General features: G+C 47.2%; 3 protein-coding genes across 3 annotated transcripts; 2 read left to right on the top strand and 1 right to left on the bottom strand.

The window, feature by feature from the left end:
* Positions 1 to 5,732: 5,732 nt before the first annotated feature.
* On the bottom strand, positions 5,733 to 6,817 carry A1O5_02936 (uncharacterized protein; the record flags this gene model as incomplete). The annotated part of the gene is made up of 2 exons (XM_007743549.1): positions 5,733 to 6,589; positions 6,658 to 6,817. The coding sequence occupies 2 exons, from the start codon at positions 6,815 to 6,817 to the stop codon at positions 5,733 to 5,735; spliced, it is 1,017 nt and encodes a 338-aa protein (XP_007741739.1).
* Positions 6,818 to 11,624: 4,807 nt separating this feature from the next.
* On the top strand, positions 11,625 to 18,395 carry A1O5_02937 (uncharacterized protein; the record flags this gene model as incomplete). The annotated part of the gene is made up of 6 exons (XM_007743550.1): positions 11,625 to 11,981; positions 12,181 to 14,547; positions 14,645 to 15,178; positions 15,274 to 16,184; positions 16,276 to 16,861; positions 16,977 to 18,395. The coding sequence occupies 6 exons, from the start codon at positions 11,625 to 11,627 to the stop codon at positions 18,393 to 18,395; spliced, it is 6,174 nt and encodes a 2,057-aa protein (XP_007741740.1).
* Positions 18,396 to 19,825: 1,430 nt separating this feature from the next.
* On the top strand, positions 19,826 to 21,836 carry A1O5_02938 (uncharacterized protein; the record flags this gene model as incomplete). The annotated part of the gene is made up of 6 exons (XM_007743551.1): positions 19,826 to 19,997; positions 20,045 to 20,301; positions 20,358 to 20,396; positions 20,448 to 20,902; positions 20,957 to 21,380; positions 21,447 to 21,836. 6 exons carry the CDS (start codon positions 19,826 to 19,828, stop codon positions 21,834 to 21,836), a joined length of 1,737 nt encoding a protein of 578 aa, XP_007741741.1.
* Between the last annotated feature and the right edge of the window lie 505 nt (positions 21,837 to 22,341).

Raw genomic sequence — 22,341 nt, forward strand, 5'->3', positions numbered from 1 at the left:
ACGGCACCAAAAGCCATGGAATTCATAATACTCTGCTCAATCTGTAAAAATGAATGGCACACTGCCAGCACTGTAAACTGTTCCGCACCTTCTCTCTGCCAGCCCATTTAGGTTTGACATGTGACTAGACAACTTTTTCACCTTGCCACCGCTCTACCAGCCCAGCATAGCCCATCACAGCACAGCCACCTTGCCTTGTTACAATATCGTCTCGATTCTTCTATAAAGAGTTCGTAAGCTCTAATTTAAAAATATTTCGCTTACGTATACTCGTCTTATTAAGAAGCTAAGCGCTTTTCTAAAGTATCTATATAAGCTTTACTCTAAGATTAATCTATACGAATTTTTTTTAAATCTATAATATTTAAGATACGAAAATTATCTTCGAAGTCGTTTAAAGTAGCGTAATTAAGTTTCGATCTAACTACGTAAATAATACTTAATTTCGCTACTAGTAACGTAGAATTAAAATCTTATATACTATAAAATTATTTAGATATAATTTCTAAATTTTTATCGATCTCTCGCGTAATTTATTCTAATTTTTTTATCTTTATTTCTCTCGTAGAAATTAATAAAGTAAATAAAGAGTAATCTTAATCTTAAAACTTTCTAAGAGCGATTCTATATTTTAAATTAAGATATAACGCTTCTATAACTTTTTAGTATACTCACTAAGAGTTATCTCATAATATATATTTCGATTAATTATAAAGAAAATAATTTTCTCTAGAATTACTTAAGTTTAAATTTTATTAATTAAATTATTTATCGTAGTATTACGACTTTTCTTCGAATCGAACTAAACGATTCTAAAATTACTAATCGCGCGAGAATTAAATTACTTTCTAAGAAACGCTCTTTAATATCTTAATTAGTCGAGTTAAAAAGTCTAAAGTAATAGCGTCTTATATTTAAATCGATAGTATTAATACTCTTATTAAACGAATTAATTTCTTTATTAATTAATTATTACTCTTAGAGATAAAAGATCGATTTATTAGCGATAAAGTATTTCTATCGGACTTCGTTTTACTATTTATACGGTCGTTACGATAATATTATTCTTACGATTTTTTCTTTTAAACGACTAAAAGTTAAGTCTTTCTTTCGTACGTTAGTTCTTAAAACTTTTTATTAAGTACTTCTTATATAAACTTCTTATTTTTATTATTAATATTTTATAGCTTTTTTACTTAATTTTAATATTTTTAAAAGTTTAAATTCTTTAGCTTTTAATTTATTAAATTTTATTTCTTTCGAATTTTATCTATATAAGTCTTTAATAATTTAAATAAAAGAAGGCGATAGTAAGTATAATTAATCTCGACTTTAATTTTAATTAAGTAAGTTATAGTCTTACGAAATTAACGAAAATATAGTTCTAAACTTTAAGATTTCTTTTATCGGTGCTTCGCGAGTATCTAAAGATATTAAATATTTATTATTCGTTATACTTTATCTTAATCTTTATATTTATTTAAGATCTTCTCTTTAAACTTTTCTTAATTTATTATATTATATTTAGTAAACTCTTTATAGCGTTCTTTCTCTATTTTAAATATAAAGCGAATAGATTTATAAATATATTCTTCGCTTAATATAATTTAATTATATTTATATAGCTCTTTAAACTTCTTAAAGAAAGAGATAGCGTTTTTTTTATTAAAGTATAAAAGATTATTATTTTCGTTTAAGCTTTAAAATATTTTTCTTATTAATATTACGGTAGAAAAGACGTATAATAGTTATATCGTTAAATTCGGCGTTAATAAAATTTATAAGCTAATATTTAATATCGTAGAAGACTTTAATTTTTCTTTATTATTCAATTCTTCTATAAATAATATTTTTTTAATATTAAATTATTTTTATTTCTTCTTTTATAATCGAAATAATATAAATCTTAATAACGAAATTAAAAGATCTAAATATTTTATTATTTTTATTATTTTTATTAATATTTTTAATTATTTCTCTTTTTTCTCTCTTTATCTCTTTATTAACTTTTTTATTAAGCTTTTTTCTCGTCTTTATTAGTAATTTTTATTAAAATCTTAGATTTACTTCTCGATTAATAATACTCTAACTTCGCTTATTTTAGTGAGTTTAGTTTAACTACTTATTTTTATTATTTTTCGAGTAGATTCTCGTTCTTTAACTCCTTCTAAGCTTTTTAAGTTCGGAGTTTTTAGAGTTAAATATATTTCTACGTTCCTAGAAAATACTTCTCTCTTAGTTCTTCTAGATAGTCTAAATAGTCGTTAAGTCGTTAATCTTCACTCTATATAGTGGTAGTAAATATATATAGCTAGTAATCTTAAAAGACACCCCGAGTAGCGGTCTCTATAAATAGTTAGCGTAAATCGCTCTATATAGCGAGATAGACTTACTTAGTTAATAATCTAAATAGTATACTCTATATAGTGATTCTATATATATAGTTAGTTTCTCTAAATTTAGTTAGATAGATAAATAAGTAGATAATTCTTTAGTTCTATTAGTTTAGTAAGTAGTTTATTTTAGTTATTTATCGTAATCTTCTCTCACCGCTCGTAGAGAGATACCTATCTATAAGTATTCGTCGAAGATTTTATTAGTGGTATCACTAAACTAAGGCGAGGCTACTAGCTATAGATATTAACTCGTACGGCGGTGAGATAGTCTCTTCACAGTACGTACACTTAACTAAAGAAAGTTCTTCCATTCGTAACTTAATTAATTATTCTATAAATAATAATTTCCCGAGGACTATATAAGAAGAACTCTAGTCTAATATCGACGCTTTAGTTAATTATAAAGCTATTCATTACTTTAAACTTCTCTCATTACACTAGATTATTCGATTAAATAATCGTCGAATTCACTTAGTTATTCCCTCGCGTATCTCTCGGCAGTGACTTTCTAACTCTTTCTTCTTTTTCTCTAAGAATTAAAATTCTTTCTCGAAGTATTAATTATTACACTTTATATTTTTTCAAGTATATTCGTTATAGTGAGAATTTCTCTTTAGAAGAAAGTAAATAGCGAACGGTGACTTACGATAATTAGAATAGAAAGCTATAGTTCGAAAATCTAGACGTTTTATTTTCTCAGTAAGAAAGCGACATTCGGAGATACGTTAACGAAAAGAAGCTTTTCGGATACTAGAAGAAAGAAGAGAAAGAAAGGAAGAAGATATCTTTAGATCTAGACGAATTTAAGTTGAGCGCTATCTCGCTTTTATATCATCGCTAAGATAAATTCTTAGGATAAGAATTTAATCGGAGGAAGGATAGTGTTAGATATAGTCTCGGGAGAGACCGGTTACGAGCTATAAAGGCGCGGCTCACTACACTCATTGAATAGATGGAAGGATTTACAGGAGAATAAGGCTAAGTTACGTGATATACTCTGCTGGCTCTGCTGGCTCTATCGGCCTTATTAATAGAGCGTATAGAGCGCATAGAGCGCACAGAGTATGGGCATTATATATACACCCCCATTACCCCTAGATAGCTTACACTCCCTTCGTAGCTAACTTATGTTAACTATTAGACTCTGTTCTTTATTAATAAGTAACTGTCCATACCTTGCGTAATTCACAACCAGTTCATATTATTAGGATTGTTACTAGGAACCCTAACTTAGTTAGGCCCTAGTAGGAACCTTAACATAATATCATCAGCAATTTTTCCCGCGACTCACAGCATTCTTATATGCCCAGGGAGCCCAGGGAGCCCACAGTCGCTCACAGCTCTTATATCTAGGCTATGAGCTCTTATAGACTATCTATTTTTAGTAACTTTTATAATATACTTATTATATAATATTATTAAATTTAAAAAGGTCTTTCCTATTTCGAAAATAAGGTTTACACTAAAAGTGGATAACTCGCTAAGTCTTTATCTTAGTAAATACTAACACTATTAAGCTAATAATTTAAGATTTAGTTCGAAACCTTATATTTTATATATATCTACTTTAATTTTAGTATAATATAGTAATCTTAGTTAGTACTAGTTTAAACGACTAGTATAATTATATATTCGTAAAGTTATAAATTATTATATTAGCCCAGGGCCCTCTTAGAGTAGCCCAGCGAGCCCAGCGGTCTCATGGGCTACGTAAGACGCAGACTTACCTTGACAGCTCAGGGTAGCCCAGGGCTCTCAGGGTCGCGCGGGAAAATTTGCCGATGATTCTTCGATATTAATATTAAGATTATAACGATAATTATCTCGTTTAATTAATTCTTTAATATTTACTACCGTTAATATTAATTATATATATATTAAATAGTGAAAGTACGGAGTATCACTTTTTCCGCTCCGAGACAAAATTAAACTGTTAGGGATTCCTTAGCAAGTAGGTAGAATCTAACGATAAGCGTATATAGAAGATATCTCTATAGTATATGGTCGATACTGTACACGACTCAAAGCGTAAGAGAGGAAAGAGTGCGCCTCCTATGCGGGGAGTGTGCTAGTAATAAGGATGCACTCTTGAGTCGCATCTCCTGGCTGGTGGCCTGATTATTCTCCGATGTATCAGGCGTCCGTCCTTCCGATGTTTAGCCGAATCCGTAACACAAACGCCTCAGAAAACTGAGGCATAAACCTCAAGTTTCCGAGGTGTTTCATTGCAGTTTGATCGGAATATATGCATATAGCATTAATCCATATAAATGCCCGTGGGCGGTGGATCGTCATTGTCACTAGAAATGAGTACAACGTCGGCCTGATCCGGACAGGGATCCCGTTAATACATATCTCCTTCTGTGCATCAATGGGTACCGGCGCACCCTAGCAATATGGCACAGTGAAGTACCTAAGCGAACTCTGAAGTGACGCATGATGCATGATGAACCGCATAGTTTGTGTGGTATCCCTATTCTCCAGCTGAAGTAACCGTATCTCTGTGCGGTCAAGCTGTAAAGCTTGGATACTAGAGTACTATGGCCACTAACCTTCATTGACCCTACAGGCTTTCGACTGCGCCACGGACAGCGGGAGTGGACACGATAAGACTATGGCATTGTAAGACATTTTTTCCATCAGTCCGAATCTTGAGGGTTTTCTGGACGTTACAGGGTGCGCCCCCTTGCGATGAGTGATTGTAGGACAGGGTCAACAAGGCTTTGTATGAGGTTGATTCCGTGCAAAGCAGGTGGCCTCTTCCCCGTAGCCCGTTTGAGCTCCGTGAATGAGGCGTGTTCAAACACCAGAGGTATGTACTTCTAAGGACTATAGGAGGAACCTAGGGACAGGACTTGGTTAGTCGGGTCAAAAGCAGGTCACCACGGTGTGTTCGGCATTGCCAAGCAGGCGACAGAGCGAGAAACAGTGATCGGTGGTTTTATATGTGCTCGTTGCATAGAGACTCCACGACAGCACCCGCAAAGCCATCACTAGAGAAGACTGTGCGTGCGAAGACAGCAGCGCAACAGCAAGCGTAGTCAGGCTGCTGTACCTGACTGCTGCACCACGGGGAGAGAGCACATGTTGGGGCTAAACCATTCTCAGCAAACAATCACCTGTAGCAGCAGAGAAGGTAGCCTCCTATGGATTTTTCAATGTGATTAAAAGAATTGCAAACTCTTGATCGATTGGCGTGAAGCTTATATTGAGACTTTTTAGGATCAAAGTGCTCGAGGACCAAATGCATTAGAAGGACTGTGTTTTCGGGGTTTAAATGAAAGCAGCGGCTTGTGCCACAACTGTGGCCTGCCAGAAACCATATCGATTGTGGATTCAATCATCAAATTCCAGCGTCCAGAGATCCCCAAGGCGCTCGTTAGACTCGGCAAGGCCTCCGTGGATCACAACCTTTGGTGATGGCGAGCTTTGCAAGACATCAGCATCGAACCAACCCCGTGCAGCAGGCCGATCTAATCCAGACATGTCCACCTTCGTCCAGATTGATGTGTCAATATGGAAAATCCAAGCGTCGTTCAGCATCTTCCCGGCACCTTGATGACCAAGGTTGCTCGGGTCACTCTCACCAAACACGGTGACCAAAACCGGCTTCCCTGATATCCTGATTGCAACAAGGCAACTTACACTCCGCGCTGGAGGGCCAGAACAGCCGTCTGCGGGATATGCAATCGTTGTCCAGATGTCGTTGGCGACATCATACACGTCAAGGTTGCCACCCTGTTCGGTCTTGCCATCGAAACCATTCATGCGGTACAACTTGCCATCTGAAAATGCAATCGAGGGGCCGCCTCGGGCAGGTTCTGGCGCGTCAGCCAACCGTTTCCATGCGCGGTCCATAATATTGAACGACCAGAGATCGCAGAGTCTCCCCTTTTCCGGACAGCCAGCATGGAGAAAGATAGCGTCATGACCATCGGATGTAAGTGCATAGTAGCTTCGACCTTCGGGATATGGCAAGGTCTCGTCTTTGGGGGCAACGCGCGCCCACTGTTCTTCAACAGGATCAAAGACCCATAGCGAACCCTTCTCCTCAATTGGACTCATAGCGACCCCTCCCCGCCCAGAGAAGACATATAACTTTCCATCCAGCCCCGTGGAGAGGACTCCCACCCGTGGCGAAGGGCCCGAGTTCGATGCCGTAATCTTGGACACCAAGTCCGCGTCATTCTGAACTGTCCAGACGTTAACATCCCGGTTGTTCTGAATAACCTCGCCCGCGAACTTCAAGGGTAGAACTGACCCTCAGCAAGATGGATTACGTGGATGTCCGAATCAACGGGCTCACGGGGCTTGATCTCTCCACCGTATATATAGGCATCACTGCCAATCACAGAGAGGGCTTGGGATGATCTCTTGACTCTCTGCGTGTCCAGGATCTGTGTCCACTTTGCGCTTACCATATCGAAAATGCACGGAGACGTTAATAATGAGTTGGATTGCCGGGTAGAGAAGAGATTGAATCTCTGAAATCACCTCCAAAATGAGGATGTTGCGGGCAGTTAAATTGATTGGCCAAAAAAAGAGGACCTTAAAGCCCACCTTGGAGCAAGTACAAGTAGATTGTGTGACTGGTGTTGCCGACTCAACCACAGCGATTGCCGAAAGATATCGGATATAAACAAATGTAACAGACCTCAGGGTAGCTGTCTAGCTCTCTGGCTATTTCTGCGGACTTTCAGCTCGACTAGTGATGCTTCTCCTAGGTGAGAGGAGTGTTTTTTTTTTGAAAGGGAGAAAAGGAGCACGTCTACCGAGTAAAAGTAGAGCAAAATGGCGGGGCCTTGCACGTGACTGAAATCAGCTGCCAAGCTGGTCAGCTCTGAGATGACAACGAACTAATCTTGTGCAGAGCGAGCATTCTGATGGCAATCCGATTTCCTTCTTCTACTACAGGTCCCTATCAGTCATTGCGTCTTGAGGCCTTGCTTTCTTTCATGTCCCATCTCGGCGCCACCACTACGTGGTAAACCTCTCGAGGCAACCACCAGAACAGCTTGTGGCATCCCGTCGCTGAGCGTCCTTCTGGTCGTTGCTGTTGTGAACAACTCGGTTTACTTAAGCTACGGCTGCAAGTATTTCCCAACACACACCAGAGCGCATGTGTTCTGAGCTTGGAAATGCCCAGGAACACTCTGACATTCGTCGGGCCGGGGTGTTTAGGCACCTACTAATCTGTCGAGGGTAGAAGAGACAACATTGGTCTACCATCTACCTCGTATTGGACAACAAATTACACGAGGTATTATTCGTAAACGAAGCTGGTTGAGAACCGTGGTGCTAGCGACCTGGTACTTACAGGTACGTACCCAGCAAGCTCGCAAGCTACCTAGTGGGTAACGACGGCCTCCTCCTGGATGCCAGTGGGTAGCTACCTAAGTTGCTAGATGGTTTGCGAAGTGGACCACGATCGCGAGCACCACGAGTTCACTCAAGCGAGACTTCCTGCACAAGTCGTAAGCTGCCATCTCAAAAATGTCACAACCTAACAGCTTTCAGAGGCATCACCAGAGACACTCGTCCCGACTCAAAAGCCGGGATCGCTACATACTCTCGCCGACCGTTGAAATGCCGCCTCTAGAGCAATCAGCAGAGTAGGGATTGCTGGCCAGGCGAGCAGGGTAGAGTGCAAGAGAACGGATGAGCTTCGAGAGTTTAAATCACGGTTGGCTACGGCACTAGTAACGCTGATAGTCTTTTCAACTCGCTCAGCCTTTTGCAGGCTTCACCTTCTGCAAGGACCTACGTGAACCTAGCCAAAATTGTGGTCAAGTGATCACCTACCTTCCCGACAGGCCTTCGGCGCCTGGGATTCACACCTTGGAATATTCTCAGTCGGGTTCCCATCCTTGAATGACGTGGATGTCAAGAGGGGGTGATCTGATATTTTTCTGGCCATTAAATGGTTTTTGTCGATGGTGGAGTACGTCCCTAAAGCACTGCTCACTTTTGTACAGAAGGATTCTTGCTCCTATGATGCACATCCAGTATCGAGATAGTCCGGAAGTGGGCACCATCAAGGTATAACCAAAGGAAGGATACCGCGATGTCGTGACCTTACGTGGGAATACCTCAACGACCTACAAAAAAACTGCAAAATTTACGCGCGACGAGGCAAAAGTACAGTGAGAATCTCACAGAACAGCACCAGCCCGTATGTTGCTCGGCAGAGTTTTCCGGCCTCAAGCCCAACTGTTCCGATCCCGAAAGTGATCTTCCATTCATTCGAAGCCGTCAAAGAGCAGCAAATACCGGGTCGGTGATATGATTGAAACCCCAAAAGAGTCGAAGTGGAGTGTTTGGATGTCACAGCAGTCCCAACTCAATCGCCATTGTCTTCGCAGTCATGACATTGAATGATGTGACCTTTGGATTGGGGAGAATCAGGATAGGTTTCTTTGGACAGGGTTTGTGGTGAGGGCATGCAGAAGTTTCGTTGAAGCCAAATGGGTTACCCAACTGGGCTCGACCCAACCTCGTCTCCATGTTCGAGAGACCTGGTAGCATGTGAATAGAGTTTCGCGACATCCCTCTTTCATTCACATCCCCCTCCCCCTCCCCCAAACTCTTCATGCAGGCACGCTTCCTAAGCTCCCCGCTGTTCAGAAAAGAACACAGCTGTTAAGCCAGGCGGGGAACAAGACATGTGCATAGATTGTCTGATGAATTTCGATTCAGTTTCACTTTTTGCGCAGACCATCCTCACCTTTTCCCTTCTCTATACTCTTGCATGCTATGGCAGGCGATCTCCTGTACAAGTCTATCCAAGCAGACTGTAGAACCAATCATTGTTCCGTTAGCAAGGTGCGAAATGATCAGCGAGCACTAAAGATCCATCAAAGCCCGATTGGATACTTGCCGGTGCCCTAAGTGTTCCCTCCATCTTGGGATGACCGGGGAGCATTGCTTCCTCCGCCTTCTCCGCATTGCGCAATTTACGCAAGTCGTCCATGGCACAGGCCTCGTATGCTGGCATTGTACCTTTGGAAACACGTAAGGGACAAAATTGCACATGCAACAAAGGTAAGCAAGCTCGTGTTGATGACAAGGAGTGTAAGATAGACGTTCGCAGCATAGAATGGCTCAAAGGTAGCCCAAATCTGGACTCTGCCATTGGTGACTCGTCCATGTCTGCTTTTGTCAACCGCTGGGCTTGAACACCGCCCTCGGGAATGGAGACGACAATTCAAGCACGGAAGGAAAGAGAGCGGTCCAATCACGTCCGGATTCGCTTGTCGAAAGTACGATCTTGTGCAAAAGGAGCACCGGCAGGGGATCTAATAAAAGTTGGAGGATGAATCCCGTGGTGTCTTTACGTACTGAAGAGGGTGCGGCCTTTCCAGAAACGACGAGGCTGCATGCATTGGCGGACCGCTGGCTGGTGCTGGTGCCTCCGGACTTGGCATAGTCATGACGCTTCTGGATGCGGGGAGCCTTCGATCGGCATGACCGTTTCCTCCAGGGACTTGCCGGGGGCACAGCCGAGTCACCGACGCGATTGGCAGGCCTTGAAGAGGCTGTCACTCCGCCCGGTTCCGGCGTTCGGCACCCCTAGCGGGTGAGTGTCTAGCCTAAGTACTTAGTATACGAGAGCCTAGCCTAGTGACCTAACCACCCGAGGCCACCCTCCGACTAGTGGGTTAATTCGTTCTCAGCACAAAACTCACTCTCAACCCCTCTCTCCCTCTATGGGATGCTGCGCTTCAGGCAGTCCACATCGATTTGCGAGGCATCGCCAGAATCTGCAGATGACAAAGAGCTGCTGCCGAAAAGATCTTCTCTCGCTTGTCCGACGATGGTCCTCGCCACGAAGGGGTTAGGCCAAAGCTTCCGTCCGCACCTCGTTGGACAACACATGCAGCAGCCCACCGATTTGGTGACATCTCAGGTCTCATTCAGGCGAGGGGAAATGTACGTATCAAGTCCACTTTGACTAAAATTGTGCAGAAGCGCAGCAGCATGGAATGCCCAGCCATTTCCAACTCCTCGACAGTTAGCGATGGCGCAATCTAGACTCAACCCAAGCCATCAGCGAATAGGTCATGCAAGCCATGTCAAACCCGCATTCCTATTCCGATGTCGAAGCAACAAGTGTGATCACGGACGTGGTCTCGTAAGACCGCGGCTGTCTGGCTGTGTGCAATGACCGAATCTGCTATGATCAATGCAAGACGCATTTTTCAATTCCCTGCCAATTCGAGCGAAGGCAGAAGGACCCTACATTATTGCGGAGACAGCTTGACATCGAAACAGTTCGGTCGGTGTATTCCGCTAAGCGAATATGTCTAGCTCTAGCATGCAGCTAGGAGGATCCTTCCAGCTTCCTTTACGTATCCTCTCTCAGGTCCCTGAGAGAATACTCATCCAAGAGCTGCACCGAGGATGCTGATGCTTCAACCTCTGAGCTGCGCTTGACCGGACTGTCCGAAATGGTAGGTGGCTTGCATATCGGCGGGGATTGAGAGCGGCCCAAACGTTGTGGTCGGCGGGTAGGCATCAAATGCTGGTTGTGAGCAATTCCGTCTTCCCAGAAAGGCGCTTGAGGACCAAGACCATCGTCGATAACTTTTCACATTTCCCAGGTGTGGTAGCCAGTGATTCGGCCATCGAGGAGGGGCTGAGGACGATCTCATGGATGGAATGGATACTTGCTCCTGGCAGTAGACCCGACATCCCCCGCCGTCTCTGATCACAGGGTCTCGACAAAACACATCCCAGCAGGGAGGGCTGAGGATATACGTATGTTGCATCCGCGGACATAGCTAAACAAGTGGAACTTCCCAGGGCCGAGCGAGGAACTCTCTCATGCTCGAGTATATAGCTCAGTGCTCAAATGGCCCGCGTTCCCCGCCTCTCAGTTTTCATCATTGAGAAACTGGCAGCCGTCTGAGTGAGACTTTTTGACTTTCCCAGGGTGGACTGTCATCATGCTCGGTCTGTTGCGGCAACCGTTTGGTATAAAATTCCCCTCCCCAGCCGAAAAGGTGATTGCTAACCACAACTCTCTTTGCAGGACAAGACTCTTCGGCTGTCAAGGCCGAGAAACAATCTAGTATGACTTCCTCTTCCTTTCGGCGAGTCAGCAGCTCGTCGACAAACGGCTTCCAGTACACATCAATCTCTTCTATTTCAAATGGTGTCAATGGGGGCACGTATTCAGCTCTCGCCCCCCCAGATATTCCGGATGTCACAGTCCGGTCAGCTAAACCAATGCCCTCAGTCTTTATGCAGCGACCACGCGCTAGCACAGACCGCACGTCCTCGTTCGGCGGCCTGGAGCAAGTAAAGGAACAGTTGGCGACTTCCCGCAACCAAGCTTACCGCGTGCTTGGCTCTAATTTCAGCGGTTATGCATTTGACACTTCCATCACCGGACTCCTCGAATGGATTCGGGATGAAAGACTCATCAGACTCCCACACAAAGGTGGCTCTTGGGACCGTGTGCTGATCGCCGCACAACACTTCGCGGAACAGGTCCACCGGTTCAACATTGCGATTTCGACCTTTGAGTCCGACATCAATGCGGCTACAAATCTGGTATTTGGGCAGTGTCTTCTGCTGCTAGAGGTACGTGGTTTCCAACTTTTACGACCTCCGCATTCACAATTCGCTCGGGCTATTGCTTCCTTTCAGCCCTCGTTACCTTCTTTCTCTATCGCTTTCGATGCAAGCCCTTGACACCTTTGCAGAAGCACAAATCCTTTTCTATCACTGTGATTGTATCTCCCCTACAGATCCGAGTACGAACCTGCTAACGCTTCTTTAGCTTGGAAGCGATAATGCTCCAGCATTGGAGACGGTCTTCAACCTCTTTTACCAGTTCGGCCTCGAATTGTCGCCTCTTTTGAAACGGGTCGACATCATCACCTCTTCCAGACTCATTTCAGATAATCTCTCCAAGGCCTTTTCCGAACTATTATCCATCGTGACCGGGGTGGCCATCACATTCTGGCAGATTGTCCATGGAAACAACTCCTCGACCAACCTCGACATATTTTCCACCTTCAGCACCTCTATCGAGAGTTTCCGCTCTCGAGTCGCTCAATGTTCTCAGGATATGTGGAATTTCAGCTTGACGGCTAGCGGCTTGAAAGAGACTCATATCCTTGAAGCCCTGCAGGCGTGGCTGGCTCCCCAAGACACTGTTCTAGCCTTCTTAGCTAGCAACAACATCAATATCGCCAGCCGCCCAGAGCAGTTTACCTGCACGTGGTTTCAGTCCCACCTGACAAACTTCGTGCGTAACGGGGAAAGCTCACTTATTGTCGAGGGCAAGACGGGCACGGGCAAGACGACGCTGGCAAACTGGACCGTTGATCGGCTTCAACGACCTATTGGCCGCAAGCTCGTATTCCCTCTGAGCTTTTTCTTCAACAGCAACATCCCTGCTCAGGCCAACTCATTTGCACTGCTTAAAACTCTGTTGTGGCAGATTCTGTCTCAACGCATTGGAGACATCCACCTGTACAAGGCTTTGAGCGAAGCGTACCATGAGTTCAAGGATTCAAACGCACCCCACAAAAATGAGGAGATCCTGTGGTCCGTCCTTGAAAAGGTGCTGTCAACCATTGACTATGATGAGACAAACACACTTGTGCTCGTTGTCGACGGCCTTGACGAAATTACCGGGCAGAGACATCATGCTCATGCTGTAGCCAACAGGCTCCATGACTTGGCCGTTAAAATACCTGGTCTGCGATTGATTCGCTTCTCCCAGCCGCTTGAAACATCTCACACGAAGTCGGAATATGTCAAACTCTCGGCAGAGACTATGCTTGATGACATCCGAACCATTCTGCGCCGGGAGCTCGGTGACAACAAGTCGTTCGCCGCAATTGAAGATGGTGCCCAGGAATCTGCCATCGACAAATTGGCAGCCGCTGCTGATGGCTCAATTCTCTGGGCCTGGCTTGCTACACAATACATCGGACACCAAAACATCCACTCAACGTTCGACGAAGCTCTGAAAACTCTCGTTGCCAGCCCGAAGACTGTGCCGGACGTAGTGGAAAGACTGATTTCGGTTCTTCCCATCGACACACAAGCGAAAAGTTTCCTTTCCATTACTCTGGCTGCGGAAAGGCCATTATTGCTCTCAGAACTCGAGCTCTTACTCCAAGCCCAACCAATCCGCTTCGAGATGGACGAAAAGAGCGTCGACCTTCGTGATCTGATCGCATCCGTCGCCCCCTTCACCATCAGAGGGGAAGGTATGTTAGCAATCAGACATGCGGCGATCAAGACAGCCTTGATTGCAGTCGCTGAAAAGTCGAAGGACTACTCGTTGATCAAAGATCGGCATAGGGATATGCTGACTCGCATTCTGATCCACGCAAAGACTTCCCTCAGAGAAGATCAGGAGCCGACGCTGGATTATTTGGATTTCAGCAGGATCCACCGTCCCTCACACTCCCGCCAGCTGCTGGAGTATACCGTGAGATACTGGATTGTTCACTTCAAGCAGTCGTCACTTCTTAAGCGTGGCGTGGATCTCGATATCCCCAAAGAGTTTGCTAACATTTTTCCTTCGACTGTGACCTTGGCCCTCCTTGAGGAAGCCTGCTGGCGCGCACAGACATCACCCAGTGAAGCGACAGAGCTCCACGCTCTCGCCTATCGTGTTCGTATGAACCTATTCGGTCAAGACCACGCCTGCGTGTTACAGGCAGCTATTGTTATCGCAAAGATATATGAGACCACTCTGCTTCGACTCCACGATGCGGCGTCCTGGTACATGACATCAATCAGGGTTGCTGCAAAAATATTGGGCTCGCATCACGATCTCGTTGTCCAACTCTGTCTCTGCTTGCTACGGGTCACAGAAGGCTTGGTGACAAAAAGCAGAAGTCAGATAACAACTTACCGTGAAGAAACACTGCGAATCCTCGTCTCCGCCTATACATACCGCTACGGCGCGAGCTCTCGGGAGGTGTCTGCATGTTACAGACAACTGAGCGAGCTTTATGTCTTCATCGGCGAAACTGAAAAGACTGAAGAATTCAAGCAGAAAACAGGATCGATCGTCATCGATGATCAGGGCATTCAAGAAAATGGCGAAAAGGTGTCCCGCAGCTTGGATGTCACCCTCCTTAGGCGCAAGGAAAAGGAGCTCATTGACACCTTTGAGGGTTCAGTAAGTCAAGCTCTTCCTTCGAGTGCTCTGCCCACGCGACGATTCAACAATGTCATATACGATGTCAACTTGGCCACAAGCTAACTGATATTCACAGCTTTTCGCTGGTTATCAAGAGGAAACTGCAGAATCTCTCACCTTGTCGTTGGTTGAAGGCATCTTTGCCCGCGCAACGGAGTTGATCCAGCGCGAGGACTATGAGAAGGCTGAAGAACTGTACATTGAACTGTGGTGGAAACTAACCGAGCACTGCGCCAGTGTTAGGACCTTGGAGTGGCACCAGAAGAAGCTAGAATTGATGCTGGCCTATGCTCGTTTCTTGCACTCCCGGAATCGTGTTGACGAGGCGTCTTCTGTCCTTCTATTCGCCTGGAAAGAGTTTGAGCACAGCGAGTTCTCGATGTACGAGTCCATTGTTCGACTCCTGAAAGAGATCGCTGTCATCATGAAGGCCGTCAAGCTCAACACAGTGGCTCTATCCGTCTATCAAAAATGCTTCTCCTACTACAAAAACGTCAGCGAAACCACCTTCATCACGGAGATTGAAGAGCAAATCACTGCCACTTCCATGGAGATTATTAAATATTCAACCACGACAGTCAGCGAATCCACCGAGGTGACAATCCGCGAGGTAAGTCATCTCTCACCCGTCTGATAGAACTACCCACGCTAGTTTCAAGTCTCGTTGTCATCCTGAAAGTCCCAGAGCTGACTACGAGCTTCAAGGTATTCGAACATACCATCACAACCTCTGCCGAGGTTACCCATTCCACCTTCGAACTTGCGAAGTCACTGACGGCTATTTACATTGAACAAAGCCGGTACTCACAAGCCATAACAGTCCTCGAAAGCACAATGAAGAAGGGCTGGGCGGCATTGTTCAACGACGCTCTCGAGAGCATTACTCTCCCTGCCAAATTTTCCACAGAGAGTGTTATGCTTGCCGTGCGTTTAGCTGAATGCTACGAACAACACCAGGTTCTGGACCAGAGCGAGCAAATTTACCTGAGGCTCTATCGTGCTCATCACAAGACACACGGTATTGACAATCCTGCTGTTGCCAAATACTCTGATATGTATGTGGCGTTCCTGAAACGCCATGGGTTCCACGACCGCATCATTAGCTTTTATCAAGAGTTGTTGGTCGACTACCGCAACTTTTACGGCAAGAGTGACAAGGAGACAATAACTCTCCTCTACAATCTCGCAGACACCTGCCGAACTCACCATCTCGTCCATAGGTACTGGGTGGAATACTACCTTGAAATTGTCAATGCCGTCAACAAAGGTGACTTGATCAGTCAGAAAGATGCACTTCGCGCTCTCATCATTGTTGCCGAGCATTACTATGAAAGTCGGCGATTTACAGAAGCGTTGATTCATTTCAAGTCGATTGCGGCCACATTCATCAAGTTTGGCACTCAGTACGAACAATTCGCCGATGCTACAGTCGTCCAGCGCCTGTTGGAGAAGTACTACACCTCGATGGAAGAGACAAAGCTGGACGTCGACCAACACGTGAAGATCTTGAGGGAGGTCCGTGAAGCTTGCTTCAAATATTACGGAGAAAAGTCTGTGATCTCGATCATTACAACAAGCGCATTGGCTGAGGCATGCTCCAAGAGCCAAGAGTATTGGTAAGTCACCAATTCCTTCAGGACATCTGTTCTCGAAGGAACTATTAGAATTCCCTTCCCTGCATTGATAGACGCTAAGAACACTTTACAGGTTCGAATCCATCCGCTACTTCGAGACCGTGTCGCAGCATTCCGAAGTGGTATCCGTCCAGACGATCGAGCGGTCCAAGAGCATGATCAAGGAGCTTTATATCAAGCAGATTACATCGACCAAATCCACAACATTGAGCAAAGAGACTGTCGAGAAGGCCGAGTCACTCCTGTTCGAGAAGTATATATCGAGCCGCAGAGCACATGAGTACACGCAGACGAAGACGCTCAAGCAACTCCAGCAGCTGATCGCCATTTACCACAAGCAGCAAAAGACAGACCTTATCATCAAAGAACTCAGGTCTTTGATCCTGGATATCGTCCTGAACGTTCGCACAACGGAAGAGCTGGTCTACGTTGCTGATTTCCTCGCCGCGATCTTCATCAGCTACGACCTCCGCCGCCACGCCTTGGAGATCGTCAGAGACCTCAAACTCCAGGCCATCTACCAGTCTGCGCCCAAGACTTCCGCGTTCCACGGCGCCACGATCGGGCGAGCTTGCTTCGCTTTTATCGCTGCTTTTGAGTATCATGTCCGCAGCGACCATACTCTAAGCATTGCACACAATATTGCTGAGTTGGTAGCCGTAAGTGGTACTCCAGATCTGACTCGTCTCCTCGAGGCCGTTTCCTTCTTAAATCAAGACGTTGCCGCCTACCCCCTTCTGATACATTATTCGTATACTGACCGAATCTAAACAGGAGCATTTGTTCTACGAACGTTTCGTCCGGTCCATCAAGGCCAAAGCCAAGCTGCAAGCGGTCTTCGTCCATGCGGCTCGTCTCCGCCATATTCTCGTGCGAAACAACCGCTTTGAGGACTTCACCATCATTGAAACGCAGCTGATTGATTTCTTTGCTGCTTCGGAAGTCTCAGTTTCCAAAGCCGTTTCGCGAGCTGCTCTGAAAGCATTCGTCAATGTTATCACCAAGTATGCTGCAGAGCATCCAAATGTCCACTTCAAGAGTTTCGTCGTTGCAGCTAGCTATGCCGCTGTTGACCAACTTCGCCTCTTGTTGAAGCAGAACAAGGATCAGGAAGCCCTTGACCTTGCAACTTGCACATTCAAGTTCCTCATGGCGCACGAAGGTCTTGATGACCCGACCGAAATCCGTCTTGGGTTCCAGCTATGCCTCATGACTGCTGGAAGAGGTGAATTTGCCTACAAGAGCAGCAGTCCTAAGGTGCAAAGCGAGATGCTCGCCCTCTCTCAGCAGATCTTGGCTGAAGTTTTCGACATTTGCAAGAACAATAGCATCAACATTGCGCGAGCCCAGCTATCTGAACTCAACGAACTCATTAGCTTGATTGGCGAACACAAGGACTATTCCCGTCTTTCTTGGCTTCTCAATACTCTGTGGACGTCTCGCGAGGGCCAAAGCTCCTGGCCTCAGGATACTATCCTTGACCTTGGTTTCCGCCTGGTTCAAGCGGAGTTCAGTGCGGGCAATTACAAGCCCGCGTTGCGCCTGTGCGAAGACATTGTGTACAACATCAAACGTGTGCATGGATCGAGGAATCCGCGTTTGTACTCGTGCTGGAATTTGCTGGCAGAGCTCTACACCGGATATGCAAACCATTTGCTGGCCGAGGCCGCCAAACAGGAGCCTGCCACCAAGAAGTTGTCGGAGCAGAGCGCTCTCCTTTACCTGAGGAAAGCGGCGGACGTCCATCTCACGGCACTCAAGCAATTGGTGGATGCCGATGCGGCTGACACCGGCGATGATGATGACTATGAGTTGGACTTCGGCATCAGCTTGAAGAAAGCTGCTACAACCAACGGCACCAATGGCGTGAGCTCCCAATCCAAGGTCAATGGGGACCACAAACACGTGCGCTCGTTCCAAAACCGAGAGGAGGAGCTCGAGATTGTCCGCAGACATCTCAGACTGCTCAAAGTCGCGCTTCAGCGGGCCGGTGGCTTCTCCAAATCGCTCAGGGAGTACGAAACGTTGACGCAGAAGATTAGTGCCTATTACGGCGAAGATTTGAAGCTCAAGGATCTTGAGTGGAATGCCGCCAAGTGGAAAGTCGACGGGCTACCGCTGGGCCAAGCAGAGGGGCAGAAGCAGGATGGTGTGTTCCGTATTCCTGCGCACTGGGAAATTCATGTGGCTTGATCGTGGTCTGGCAGGGCGATGATGACAGGGGGAAAGAGAAGAATGGCGCGATGGGCAACAATTGGAAACAACTAATATCGACCGAGAAAATTGACAACACCACCACCACCACCACCACCACCACCACCACCACAACAAAAGGTGACGATTGGTATCTAGTCGTGAGCTGGATTTTGGATTCGATGCTTTTGAATTTCCTCTCAGGTAGCTAATAATGGTCAAGTATGCTCTCTCAATTGTCCATTGTAATTTCATGTCAGCTCACCTCGTACAGGTTCATAGCTTTAAGTTGCAGTGGGTGCAGTGGGTTGATGCCGCGAGGCTGGGGCAGAAGGGGCCCAATCGGGGTTGCGTACAGTGTTCAGATAAGAGTAACACGGGAGGAGCCTTGTTCGTCAACCAAGATACCGAATACTGTACAAAGTGTCCCGTGGGTCCCGTTGGTCCCGTGTCTCGTCTATTGATCGATTTGGTTTCAAGCTTGTATCTCTTGCACAGCCTCCAGGGCGGGAAATTGCCTCGGTGGTTTGAGAACTGTTGGCTTAGCTGTGACTCTGAAGGGTAGGTTAGTCGATCACATTTTCCTCCACCCACCAATGCCGCTGCCACCAAGCGAGCAAGATAACTTCGCAGATCTCGTCCTTCTCGCCAAATCAATATCATTCAAACCTTTGTCGCGTGAGAACTTATCGACAGCTTTCGACACCCCGCATACATATACTTGAATCGCCTAGCTGCCAATAAGGTTCACGGGTTACAAAACAATGACAACAGCCAACACCTATCTTCCGGCTTCACACTCTCTGCCATTGGAAACTCTCGTCTGTGGCTCCAGTGGGATTCCACCGCCGTCTTGGCCATGCTTCCGCCCAGACGACAAGCCTCGGCGCGCGCTGGGGATTCGCCTCTACGAGCCCAGGAAACTTCTTGTCTTCGTGGATCTTCTGCCAGTCTCCGCTCCCGCTCGGCTGCAATGGGCTTCTCGAACCGTGGTATCGCCTCCGCCGAGGCGTATTATCTCTTGGTCGTAACCTCTTGGCCTCCGCATCTGCTCGGTGCCTTCCACGATCAGTTAAGTGACGTGACCTCGTTGACTGGGCCAAGCCGCCACCCGGAAGAAAGCTCTCCACCTTGGAAGGCTTGCGAGAGCTCTGACATGGGAGACGCAGATGGCCGAGAGATAGCAGATTGAGCTTCTTGAGCCTGTTGTACCCTCCATTAACCGCTGGGGGATGGTGGTATTAAAGGTGCGGATGGGATCTCCTCCTGCCTCCTTCATCTCTCCACTCTTGCATAGTCTTGCGTTGCTCAGAGCATTGGCCATTGTCTCTCGAACAGCTCTTTAACCCAGCGACCTTGACGTCCTGTCGCGACGATCTCTCCCAGGGATCCCTTCTTACCCTCCCTTCTGCTGATACGCAACCGGGAAAATGAGTCTCGACGCGCCGAAGGAATACACCATAGCACAGGAGTCACCGACCGACTCTGAGAAAGCGGTGCACATCGCCAGGCACAGCCCAGGAGATGGCTACGTGCCCGAAAACTTTCGCGAGAAGGACTTTCTCACCCGCAATGGCCTCAGCCTCAACAGTTTCCGAAGACGTAAGGCTTCTCTATCGTCGCGTCAACATGCATTGACAATTCCACAGGCGACTGGGGGACGGGCGTGGAGGAGCTTGATCGCTCCATGAAGTCCCGCCACCTGAACATGATTGCTATTGGGGGCTCAATCGGCGCTGGTTTCTTCGTTGGCTCTGGAGGAGCTTTGACTCGAGGCGGCCCGGCCTCTCTTCTCATTTGCTTCCTCATCACCGGAGTTATGATCTTCAACGTCGTCTACGCGCTCGGAGAATTGGCCGTCATGTATCCCATCAGCGGAGGGTTCTACACATATTCGGTTCGCTTTGTAGGTTGGGAACCTGCCAGTACAAGAACAAGTCCACGGTGCTAACGGCACGACAGATTGATCCTTCATGGGGCTTCGCGATGGGTTGGAACTACGTAGGTCTTCATGCCGAGTATTGACTGAGTTTGTCCACTTACAGAGACCAGGTCTTCCAATGGATCATCGTCCTACCGCTCGAACTGACCGTCTGCTCCTTCACCGTGCAATATTGGAACAAAGACATAAGCGTAGCGGTCTGGATCACCATCTTTTGGGTCTTCATAATCTTTATCAATGTCTTCGGGACCCTGGGCTACGCCGAGGAGGAATTTTGGGCCTCCCTGTTCAAACTGCTGGCGACCGTCATCTTCATGGTCGTTGCCGTCGTTCTCGTTTGCGGCGGTGGACCCTCGAGTGGTATCTACGACGAGTACTGGGGCGCCCGGCTGTGGTATAACCCTGGTGCCTTTCAGAACGGCTTCCGTGGCTTCTGCTCCGTGTTTGTCACGGCGGCTTTTGCGTTTGCGGGCACCGAACTCGTGGGACTTGCTGCCGCCGAGTCCAACAACCCTGGCAAGTCCCTTCCGAGCGCCATCAAACAGGTCTTCTGGCGTATTACCCTGTGAGAGGATACCACGTTTCCCCTCCAAGTGACTGTGCAGCTAATGGGTTACAGATTCTACATCCTCGGGCTCACTTTCGTCGGCCTTTTGGTTAGCTCTACCGACGACCGTCTCCTCAACGCCGCCAACCCGTACGCAGACGGCACGTCGCCTTTCGTGCTTGCACCCCTGGATGCCGGCCTGATCGGCTACGACAGTTTTATGAACGTGGTCATTCTTGTCTCGGTCGTGTCGATTGGTGTTTCCAGCGTCTACGGCGGCTCGCGAACCTTGACCGCCCTCGCTCAGCAGGGGTATGCGCCCCGGATTTTCTCCTACATCGACAGGTCCGGCCGACCGTTGCCCTCTGTGGTACTCAACCTGGCCTTTGGTGCGCTGGCTTATGTTGTGCTGGCGTCGTCTGGCAGCGTCGTCTTCGACTGGCTGCTCGCGCTGTCTGGTCTCGCTGCCCTCTTCACCTGGGGTTCTATCTGCGTGGTAAGTCCCTTGCAATGGCCGCCATTTCACATCCTCAGCAGTGCCCTTTTTACTGACGAGACGCAGGCGCACATCCGGTTCCGAGCAGCATGGACCCGACAGGGGCGCAGCCTGGACGACATCCCGTTCAAGGCGATCGGCGGCGTGTGGGGATCGTGGCTGGGCCTGTTCCTCGTGTTCATTGCGCTGGCGGCGCAGTTCTTCGTCGCCATCGCCCCGCCCTTCACCAGCGACCTGGCCAGCGCCGAAGACTTCTTCAAAGCCTACCTGGCCCTCCCCGTGGTGCTCTTCTTCTGGGCCTGCGGCTACCTGTGGAAACGCCACGGATTCCTCCGCCTCGACCAGATCGATCTCGACACAGGCCGCCGCGAGCACGACTGGGAGACCATCAATGCCTTCAGGGCCAGGGTCGCGACTTGGCCGTGGTGGAGGAAGGCGCTCAGTGCCATCTTCTGAAAGACTGGAAGGCGAGTGGAGGATTAGGAAGTGTTATGGCCAGGTGAGAGGCGAGAGGCGAGAGGCGAGAGGCGAGAGGCGAGAGGCGAGAGGCGCGAGAGAGAGTACGAGTAGGACGGGGGGGTGTTTGACGAAGACGGTATTCATGTCCTTCTGAAAGAAATTTCCTCTGTGAAGATCCCTTCTGTAGACACTTGGTCGACTCGCACCGAGATGGATCGACTTCGTATACTGTGAATGGATGAATGGCTGAATACCCGGGACTCCATATATCTATACACCACATACATAGCATAGTTGCAGTCTCAATACAGGCATGAATATCCATTCTATATAAGTGACATATTGTTCGCCGATAGTTATCGACCTAGCTGGGGGAGATGCGAAGACGGGGCTCGCTAGGCCGCCAGGCCAATTATCGAATGAGGCGTCCAGACTGCAAAGGGTGGGATCTAAACCCATGGCGGCAAGGATACGCAACGGGTCAAGACCAGGTTGACCAGGG

This window comes from Cladophialophora psammophila, assembly GCF_000585535.1.
Source record: "Cladophialophora psammophila CBS 110553 chromosome Unknown aczJe-supercont1.4, whole genome shotgun sequence".
In the NCBI taxonomy this organism is placed as follows: Eukaryota; Fungi; Ascomycota; class Eurotiomycetes; order Chaetothyriales; family Herpotrichiellaceae; genus Cladophialophora; species Cladophialophora psammophila.